This window comes from Hylaeus anthracinus, unplaced genomic scaffold (genome assembly GCF_026225885.1).
Source record: "Hylaeus anthracinus isolate JK02 unplaced genomic scaffold, UHH_iyHylAnth1.0_haploid 0, whole genome shotgun sequence".
Classification (NCBI taxonomy): domain Eukaryota; kingdom Metazoa; phylum Arthropoda; class Insecta; order Hymenoptera; family Colletidae; genus Hylaeus; species Hylaeus anthracinus.
Window position 1 is genome coordinate 4309217 of NW_026533254.1, and position 11284 is coordinate 4320500.

The 11284-nt window shown below is 44.0% G+C and overlaps 1 protein-coding gene across 1 annotated transcript in view; it reads left to right on the top strand.

Moving 5' to 3' along the window:
- Positions 1 to 11284, top strand: part of LOC128896211 (paired box protein Pax-6) — a 59391-nt gene that overhangs the window by 32626 nt on the left and 15481 nt on the right. The window contains exons 6-7 of the mRNA XM_054159422.1: positions 2965 to 3129; positions 4082 to 4164. Coding sequence (XP_054015397.1) covers positions 2965 to 3129; positions 4082 to 4164 — 248 coding nt within the window. The remainder of the gene's footprint in view (positions 1 to 2964; positions 3130 to 4081; positions 4165 to 11284) is intronic.

Genomic DNA, 11284 nt, shown 5'->3' on the forward strand with positions numbered 1-11284 from the left:
TAGCTTTTAATTTTTCTATAAAATTTAGTTTTTTGAGGGTGCTTTACGAAAGAATGTAGAGGGGGGTTTTGAACACTGGGGTAGACTGCTTTAGGAAGATTTAATTTTTGTATAAAATTTGGAATTTTTAGTGTGATTTAAGAAAGAATGTAACTGGGGGCTGTGGACACTGTGGTAGGCTCCTGTGAGAGGATTGATAATTCCATAATGTATGGATGAAATATTCACACTTATTGGGGTAGTTTACGAACGTAAGCTGCGTTCGAGGGAATTGTTGCCGTTCCGAGCACGTACTTCAGGGGTTCCTTTCTGGATTTCGCGCGGTCTGGTAGTACAATCAGACAAACACCATAGAGGAATCCGAACTCAATAGTTGATCCACTTCTTCTCGAGCAGCGGGAGAGCCACAATGGCCGAAAGAAGGTAGAAGTCAAGGGAGCACCCTCGAGGCATTATAATCTTCCCGTGTACGCGCGACACCCTCGTCTCGTACTTACGAACCTTTCCGCGTACCTTGGCCATTGTGACGCTTCGATTCCATGGGTGCTCGCGTTGCTCGTCACGCGAGGTTTGTATCCGAAGAAAGGAATACCTGGCGCCGTTGAATCGAAATACTTTTTCTAATAGGATTACGGTAATCGGCCTGGAGCTTTATATCGCGCTCGAAAATGCGACGCGGATGACAATTCGAAACGTGACCGCATTGGGTAAACAGATCATCGAAATCATGACAACTTAGAGGACGAGTCGGTTGCTTTGACGACTAAGGAAGCCGGTGTTTCGACTTTTAAGTGGACAGAAGAATATTTGGTGAAGTATTTTAAAAATTCGAGAGATTAGAGGATAAGATTGGAGTTTGCTCTAAAAAAAGATACCTAACCCCGAGGCCGCTGCCCTTCGCCTCGGTAGAAGAGTCGCCTGGTGACCCACGCTCGCCCCATTTCTTCCCCGTCGTGGTCGTGCGTCGTCACCTAGAAAATTAAAGGCAACGCGATCGGATCCTGGCGCGGACTAGCCCCGAAATCGTTGATCGTTACGCGTCCACGAGGGGTGTTCGCGAAAACGGGGAATATTTCTGGCAAGGGGGTAGGTTTTGGACACGTTGCTGGAGGGACGAGAGAACGGGCGGCTGGTGGTGCGCGCTCCAAGGGTGGCGGTATTTCGAATTGCCAGGGGGTCGTGGGCGCGAGGAAGAAGGAGATAGGGGCAGGGGAGGGTGGATAGCGAGAGATTTCGTAGGGTCGCGGAGGCGGCCTGGGAGGGTGCGCGATGCGCGAGAGATGAGCGAACGAGAAAGCGAGCAGCTGACGAGCGAGCGATATATAGGTACGGCTAGGAGCATATTATGTACCGTAAGGGCGAATATATAGGTACGCGAACCGTATGGAGGGACGGACACGAACTCACGGAGGGAAAGGGAAATGGCAGGAAGGTATCGGGAGGGATGGAAGGGGACGAGGGTTCGATGCGCGGAGGCGGAAAATAATCGCGGCTCACTGGAAGCTGACGACGACTACGCGGACTTCTCTCTCTCTCTTTCTCTCTATCTCTTTATCTGTGTATTTTCCTCTATCTCGATGTGCGTCTACACACGCACAGATACGCGATCGAGCGAAGGCAGGGTGCCTAGACCAGAATTCTCTGATCTATGCGTAAAAAGGCAAAATCTTCAGAGTACTTGAGTACATGATGATCGAATAGGTGTTCTAGTTTAGTTGCTAGTGGCCAAATCTTCTTGGTTGTTACTAACACGTTGGCTGCCAGACTGAAACTGGTAAAAACTTTTAGCAAGTTAAAATTTCATCTTAAGGCTGTTGAATATTAGATACTTTAACATTTGTTGCAATATTTAATTTTTTAACCTACTTAACTCACAAATTCAATCCAAATTTACTTTCATTGTCGTCTCATTTTTTAAATTAATTTATTTATTTCCTTACTGAAATGTCCTTTCACCCATTTTTGGATGGTGACCAACGTGTTAATAGAAATGACTGGTGAGAGTGGATGGAATCTTGGGATTCTTTTTGTTGGGTCAAAGAGTATGCAATGCTTTGGTTTAGCTATAGACAATCTTTATGTTGGAAATGTAAGTAGTTTCGTGGAAAACAACCAGTCAAGACTGATAAAGAAGGCACTTTAATTTAGAAGAATCATAAAGTATCTTCGAGTCTTTCTATTTGCGTATCTAATGTTGTTTTGGCTTAGCTGTGTGGTCTTTATGCAGAAAACAAAAGTACTTCCTTAATTTCTGAAGTCGATCAGTTCTTTCCCCAGTCATCAATTTCCCTCGAAAGGGCATTCGGTGAATGGTCTTTCAAGTCGATTCTTTCCCTGGTCGGACTTTAGGGATCCCAGAAGCCGTTAGTCCGCATCCCTCGTTGCGCAATCACTGGAACGACGGCACTGGGACGCACGGGTTCTTAATTGGATCTCCTCGAAGCTACCAGCGGAAAGTTCGAATGGCACCGAAACGGTCGAAAAGTCCTCCGGTTCCGAATTTTCTCCGTCTTCTCGCGAAATCTCTCCTCTGGTAAATTAGACGCGTGTTCTATGGTTAACGAGAGAATAATCCCGAATACACGGTTTTTGGTCTCCTTCTGGCTGACGTCTCTTCGAGGAGCTGCAGGAAATTTATGCGAGCCCACTCGTTTTGGAAATTTCTCAGGCGTATCTCGAAGAAACTGAAGAAATCTTCTGGATCTTGCTTATTCTTTTCTATTTTACTTAATTTACAAATTTCAGAGATACTCTCGTATTTCACATTTTAGCTAATATCTTTGAAAATGGAAAGGGGCATGAAAAAACAGTGAATACAAAATGTTACTCACGAATATATTATACAAAGTTTATATTGTGAAAGCTTGAAAGAACTTGAGAGTGTTGCCTGCGATAATTTGTTCGATAATATTTACACACGTTGAGCTGGTCGAATAACGCAGAGACACTCGAATGTGTTTTCAGACACCGGTTCTTTATTGTCGCACCAGCAGGAGACCACGTCGGATGGCAATTCGGAGCACAATTCGTCTGGTGACGAAGACTCACAGGTACGACTGAGGTTAAAACGGAAGTTGCAACGCAACCGGACATCTTTCTCCAACGAGCAAATCGACAGCCTCGAGAAAGGTTAGTAAGAGTCTTTTCTAATAATAAAAATGTTCTCACTACACGTTGAAATCAATTTCAATTCCGATATGAAAAGCTGTGGAACGAATTGACCGCCTACGTCGAGGACTGACTTATCAACTTACGTACATATGTATATACGTACTTACCCAGCTAAACCTCTTAACGCAATGAACACAAGTCGAAAGATTCATTTCCGTTGAGGCATTAGTAATGACATAAATATCGAGCGATCGAGCACGTACTCGGACGGATTTGCGATATATATATATCGTCAGACCGTGGAAGTATATTACTGCTTTCCACGGATATCGGGCTTTCGTAAGCACGAGCGGCCGCGTGCACCCGGTATAACAGCTTAATTGGATCCACGGCCATTCAAGTCGACCGGGAGTTTCGAGTGTCGTTGATAATTATCCTTTTAATCTTGTCTAGCGGTGATTCGAGATTATGCACGATTAATAGTATACATGTACACAGGGTGTCCCATTTAAATCGTTATCCTCGAATATCTCCAAACTTTTGTGCGAGTGGTGTGAAGGAAATAGAAAGATGTAGTATTAACCCTTTGACCTACGATTTACTGTAGGATCGTACGTACTACGTTGAAATATAAAATTCCTTGCGCCCTTTCATACGCCGTGCCTGACTCGTGTTTTTTATCTTCGACTCAAATTTTGTACCACGAGTCTCGGACATTGTTATAGGTTAAAGGATTAAATAAAGTTAGTAGTTTTCTAATTATAGAGTTTGATAACGTAGATTGTCTATCTTGACGTAAACACTTGCCATCCTCTCCTATCACCAAAACACGAGCGAGACATTAAAGTAACAAAGTTAGACACCCTATATATATACACGTATACACGCCCAGCCCGTATCCGTGGCGCGAAACGCGTCAGCGGATCCACGTTTAATAACGAGCACTTGTTGCAAACTGGTTTCGTTTTAGAATTCGAGCGGACACATTACCCGGACGTGTTTGCACGGGAGCGTCTCGCCGAGAAGATTGGATTGCCTGAGGCACGTATCCAGGTGAGTGTGAATGTGCGAATGCGGCGTGTGCTCTTCCTCTTTCTCGTTCGCTCCACCCACCTCAGCCTCCTCCTCGAACCTCGCTACCTCTTGCTCTGTTTCGTTACCTTTCTTACTCTCTGTTTCCACACACTTTCTCCTCGCCAACCGTCTCTGGTACTGGTCCGTTGGTCTTTCTCCACTTGCCAACGACGTCTTCTCCTGTCCCGTTCTACCTGTTCCGGTTGAAGAGGGCGGCCGAGTAAGTGCGACGACGCCCCCCTTTCATTAAGCGCCTTAAACGCGTGACCACGCCGTGCGGGGGACTTTGAACACCTGCCACGAATCCGGGAGAACCTCGGGGATTTTATCCTCGTACTTGGATCTCTCTCACTCTCTCTTTCTCTCTTTCTCTCTATGTCTTCCCTTGACCTCTTTTCGCGTAATTTAGTTCCTCCGTTTGCGTGTCAACGGGTCTTGAGCTTGGCTAGGGTAAAGAAGACCCATCAACAAGATGATAATTAAGATTTAAGCTTGTAAGTGCTATTTGCTGTGTGCTTTTATCTGGGCTACATACACTATACTGCAAAAAAGAGTTATTGAAGTTTGAAATTGTTCGTAGCCTTTATAAATCACCCTCAGTAGTAGGGGGTAATAATAGAGGGTGAAGATGGCGATGCTCTTGAATTTCGAGAGTCAACAGCTCAGGGTCGATTCTGTAAACTATTTGAGCACTCTACAGGATTGGGACGGGTGGCACGATCGAACAGATGGCGGTACCTCGTGTACGAATAAGTAAATGTAATGTTGCTCGTGTTAAAAAATAAGTGTTGATTATGAATGCCGATTTAAATTGAGGATATCAACGAACCATTCCTGTAACACGACTTATTTTTATCAAGACCAACTGCACGAGCTCCACGATAGTAAAAATGTTGCGAAACACTGTCCTAGAAGTCAGGATCTTGATTAGTTTAGGGTTGGTGACTTTCCTCCGCAAGGGCAGGAATCAATTCGTGTAACCCAGTGTACCAAAGTCCCTGGACCGTCCACCGACTTCTAGAGTGTCTTTCAAAGCCAACACTCCTCTCCGCCCCTTCCTATAGACGCTCTGGTCAGTCCGATGAGTCTTGTCCAAGCGTTTAATTAATATAACATCGCTGCTCGAGCCGTTGTCGTCGGGGGTGACGGGCACGGTTATGCGAGCTAATATGTACGCAGTCTTATCGAACATTGTTTGGCCGCGGCGGTGCCGCTGGCTCACCCTGTTCGGCCCTCTTGCTATTCCGCCGCCCTCCCTCACCTGGCCCGACGATAGGGGGTGGTGAAGTGGCCGGCGGGCTTTCGTGTCGGTGGTAGTAACCGGGCGCTGAGCGTTATGTGGACGTACAAACAGTGCAAGACCATGTTGACGCATGTTTTCAAGCCTCGTTGGCTGGTATTGATCTTGCTAAGTGCAGGAAACCGGGAGTGCCGGAGAGAGAGGCAAAGGCTGAGAGCAGGAGCGAGAGAAATTGAGAGAGAGGGAGGGAGAGAGCGAGAGAGCAAAACGCTGGGAGAAGGAGCATAGCAGAGGGCGAAGAGAGGAAGGGTGCCAGAGGGAAGGAGCGAGACAGGGCACAGAGGGCGAAAGGGAGGGTAAAAGGAATCACTCCGCCACCGGACCCGACCGTCGTCGGACGAACGCACAACAGACGGAGGAAGGAAGGAGAACGAACCAGCAGACAGACGCAGGAGCAAAGCGGAGCGTGGCGTGGCAGGACATGGCGTGGCGCGGACTCGCCACCGCAGCACGCTGCGAAACGCCACGGCACACGGGGCATATCCCGAGCCGAGCCGTGAGGGATCCCAGCAGACGGCCTAAGAGGGTTCGAACGCAACCATGGCAACGTCGAGTCCCCAGGGAGGTTGCCCTCTGATTGGTTGTTCCTCGCTTTTCCACCTATACCTTGGATACTCGCACGAGTTTCACCACGCCGCCAACACCACCGGCCCCGATTATCATCTATGGCGACGGACGGGAATACCCATGTGCGCGATGGCCGATCCCACCGATACATCTCCATTTCTAGGACGATGCTACCAAAGTACTGGATCGCCAGCTCTGGTTGTTTGGGGACGAGGGTAAAGAAGGTTTCTTGGGTGGCTGTTCCTTCAAATCTTAGGGATGTCGATTTTGGAATCTTGAAGGTTGATTGGGACAGACAAAACTCAGATTTGGAAGTTTCTTTGGGTGATTGAAGTCGGTATGTAGGCTGAACAAGGTTCTTTGTTCCAGTTGAAGGAGGTTTCTTGTATGAAAGTATTTTCCTTCTAATTTTAGGGATGTCGATTTTAGAGTCTGGAAGGTTGACTGAAGCAAACGAAACTCAAATTTGAAAATATCTTTGGATGATTGAAGTTGGTGTGTAAGCTGAACGAGGTCCTTTGTTCCACTTGTTCCTTATGATTTTAATTTTCTAAATTCTTGAATCTCCCCCAAGGAAATTTCCTTTGTCCCTGTTGGTCCAAGTATTTAAATTTTAGAGATGTTTGGCTCAACCCTAGAATCACCAAAGTTCTTGATCGACGAATGTAAGATACGCTTCTTCAAGAAGCATCTCGCAATGGATCAATATAAACAGAACTCAAAGTTTTCTTATATTCAACTCCAATTTCTGTTTCCCCTTCAATTCTAAACTCATCTTCTTCGAGCTGTGGCGTCTCGAGTTTCCAGCCATTTTCGTTATATCGTAGAAGCATCTTTCGTAAGTCCTAAAGTCTCGAAAGTATTCTTTTTAAATCCAAGATAAGAAGTATGCCAACGAAAAATCTTCTCCTACAATTGATCCACGGCATTGCACGAAACGAGTTTAAAAAGTTTTCCTCTGCTCAGTGACCTTTCCTATTGGATCTTCTTGTGCTGAATTCTGCATTATACTCGAACTCTGAAATCTCAAACCCACTCGTCACATGTGAGTCATCTTGATAACACATAGTGTTAAAAACGCAGTTAATAGATAGTTTACGAAACCTAAAGAAGCGACGAAGCAAGAACACGAAAGTTCTCCTATGACGGCGAGTTTCAAGAGTCGAAAGCGTCGAAAATCCTGAGCGGAAGTTTCGTCGCGGGGGACGATCTTCTTAAAATTCGCGAGCGACGCCATCTTCTAAACATTGCCAATCAAAGTAGATGGTACGTCCACAGAGGGGGACGGGAGTGTAGCCGGTTCGTGGAATTCCGAATGGATCGATTCAAACGAGTTTTCGGGACGCGGTAGGACGAGTTTACGAGGAACGACGGTATTGGGCGAAAGGAACCCGCTGCGGGCGAATGGTGGATATTCGGTGGGGTGCTAGAACGCGATTTGCCACGTAGCCCTGGCGAGACGAAATTTATTTTTTGATTCGATTTGGAGGCCGTCGGGTATGCGGTGTTCAAGATCAAGTTGCGCCCGCGGACGAGAAATAATCTCCGGAATATTTCTCCATCGACGAATATGCGTGGCCTGCTCTCAAGAATTCGGGGATTTATCAGTGCTGTACTTGGACTTTTGAGGTCCAGAGGCTGTTAGTTCAAAGCTTCTTTAAAATTTTGGAAAAGGCGAATATTAGTGGGAAAATTGATTCTCCTGGTACTGTCTAGGTCAGGGGTGGCCAACCCAAATGAGTTCGCGGGTCACTTTCGAAATGCATCATAACTCCGCGAGCCGCATATAAAATTATGTATCCCCATATTAGATTTAGACCCATTATAGACATTTGTTTGCTCTTCAGCTCTTCAGCTTTTTTCGACAACGTAATCGATGGGGCGCGATCGCACCCCTTGGCATTTTTCGACCGTGTTTCGTGAAAATACTTCCTGGTAGGCAATATTATTGTAAAATCAAAGTTAATTTTTTTTTCATACTTTTGACAGTTAATTTGTGAATATATAGATGCAAAATTAATGTACGTCTATAATACATTGGTTTTCACTACTTTGGCCATTATAAAATAAATATATTTTGTAGAAATGTGAAGAATCTCGCGGGCCGCGGGTTGGCGACGCGCGCCTTGGTCTAGGTGAAACCTTTCAGAGACTTAGCAAATTGGGGGATGTGACTAGAGTATATGAATTTTAGAAGATATAGAAAAAGTAGTTGTTTTTAACCCCCTTTCTTCGTAGCAGACACAACTCACACATTCTCGAAAATCACATACTCTCTCGAGCCTGCTCGTTCAGTTCACTGTCCCGTCGTTTCCCTTTTGTGCGTCGATGACGCGAGCGAATGGGCACGAATTAGCCGACAAAATCGGTCGGAAAACAATGTCTGGTGGCGGGTCCTCTCGCGCGTCGTTTCGTCAGCCGTCGAGGATACGGTAATTGAAAAAGTTGGCCATCGAATTTTTCTATCGTTGTTCTCATTATCGCTGTGAACGTGGAGCATCGGTGGAACGGTCGACGCCTGCGTTTTTTCGCTCGTAAATGAGTCTAATAAGGGCCGCAGATCTAACAATTAACCGTGAATAGTTTCATTATGAAACAAACGGATGTTGGAATAAAGAAACCTTCATACATCGATTACAAATGAAGCTTTCAAGATTATATTAACCACATGTATGGAATTGATAAACAAAATTAAGAACACTTGTTAGCTATAGAAAGTGTCCATGTAAACTTTGAAACTGGCATTATTCCACAAAAGACAAGCAAAGGAATAAAGGGGTTGAACGCACTGTACTTAACAGAGATCTGTAATATCGGATACATGTCACGTAACAAGGCGTTTCTTGGCACAATAGACTGCAGAAAACACTGTGCGATACTTGACAATAGACCGTATCTCAGCAGCAAAGCCCTAGCGGTTTATGTCATCGTGGACAATAAAAGAAGAAGAAATAATAACACTTCCGTATTGTATCAGGGTTGTAACGATACAGAAAGGGATTAAGTATTGAGTATGAGAAAAATATAAAGAATCAGCATGTTCGTAAACATTATATATAGATAATTTACATCCAGTGCCGGATTTACGTTTGAAGAGGTCCAGGACTAATAAAGTAGAGGCCCCTTTCAGTCAGTGTGATTGGATATACATATATGTATATACATACACATACATACATACATGGAATATAAATACACACTATTTATATAATGAAAACATTACATTTACCATTAAAATTATCGATTTATATTTAATAAAATAGTTTTTTTCTACATTTTATGTTTACAAAATTCATTATTAAATCTTAAAAATCTAAAGATCTTAATAAATCATTTTCTAGAAAGAAAGAGGCCAGAGAGGATAATCTTTCATTTAATATTATAGATCGATGTAAATCTGTATCGACAGAACATATTCAAATTCTTCGAGAATCGATGTATTATTTAGCGCATGTTATGAATTGCCAAATTATTTTACATGACCAAAAAATGAAGAGAAAAATATGAGGCCCTGTTGAAGACGAGATCCGGGGCTATAGGCTCCTTAGCCCTATAGTAAATCCGGCACTGTTTATACCGTACTCTATATGTCCTATTAAATGTGCACGTTTTTCAATTTAATAATTAATATGCGTGCACATTTATTATTTACGTTTTCATTTGTTACGCGTTATTCAGATAAAACTTTCCCTATACTCGGATGCAAGGCACATTTCTACGGGACGAAAAATTACAATGTAATCCGGAGTTTGCGTCACGAGTGGTTTAGGGAATGAGGGGAAATCGACGTATCGAAAGGGGAGAGAATCCTCTTATCGCAACGAGGTATCTTCGAAATCAGGAAATCCGTGGAAGCGCGACAAAGAACTTAAGCTTCGATTTTCTGTTCGAGGCTACAGGGTTATTATGGTCCATGCAACGTTTCTAGTGTTCGCGCGGGATATCTTTGGGAAATCTTATCTGAGGCATCCAAACTTTGGCTTACAGTTGATCGAATTACTATCCAATGATGCATTCCCTTCGAAGACAATTTTCTAAATGAATTGTGGTCGCTGGAACTTTATTTCCGGTAAAGACAAGGAAACGGAAAATTACGTTCTGGCGGTTTCGCTGACATTCTTCAGAAAATTTAATTTAATACGGGAGATTAAAGTTTGAAGTCGAATAGACATTCCACGAGAAGCACAATTCTTATTTGTGACCACGTAATATTAACTCTTTACGGTTGGCAGCTTTCGCTCTTGGGAGTGCCAGCAGGTCGGAGCAAATTTAGCGTTTCGCAGTTACTTTTTCGTACAGGATTTAAAGTCCATATATAGATATTAAAACACACAGAATTTGTTGTGTTTAATACTACTTATAATACGTAAAGATACAAAATTTGTAATTTCTGTAATTTTCTAAAGTATGATAATTTGCAAAACGATCATCGATATGAAGTCCTGGCTTTCGTGTAGAAGTATCACAGTGTGTGATATCCAAACGTGTGTGTTTGTCGTCTTTTTTCTAGAGTTTTCCTGTCGGAATGTACTGCACAATCTTTCTTGCCTCCTGAACGAATTATATGAAGCTGATTATTTAATCTAATGTCTTTGAATGACGTTGAAGGTTCCGCACGGCCCTGACTTACACGGCAACTTGCGAATGTCTCATCTATAGGGATATCGACCGCAAAGGGTTAAATTATATTTTCCAAGGGAGTTGGTTGGGCGACTAAAGAGTAATTCATCTTTCCTTCCTAGCATACTGCTTTTGTTAATTTAATTCAACTTGATTAAAACAAGCACGCGGTTTACGAACGAAGAAGACGCATAATTAACAAACTACGCGCAAAAAGGCCTCTAGGCAGTGCGTTTCCCCATTCCAAGTCTAACTCGTCTCCGCGGCTGGAAGTCATTCGTCGAAAGGTACACGCCATCGGGAGTGGAACAAACGCGGAGGATGAAAAAGAGAATCTATGAAACGGGAGTGGTGGGAATACAGCTAGAGTAACTCAATTCCCCGTCCGACAACTGCTCAATCGCAATTAACAAACTGCAGGAGAGTCTCGTGCAAACTCCGCTGCGTAGATTTTCCTGCGGGGGTAGAAAAAGTACATACTCTAGATTTCACGCTGTTGCGTGGATGAACGAGAATAGAGAGAAAAGCGTGTGTACGCGCGTGCGTGCGTGCGTGCGTGTGTGTATGTGTGTGTGTGTGTGTGTGTGTGTGTGTGTGTGTGTGTGTGTGTGT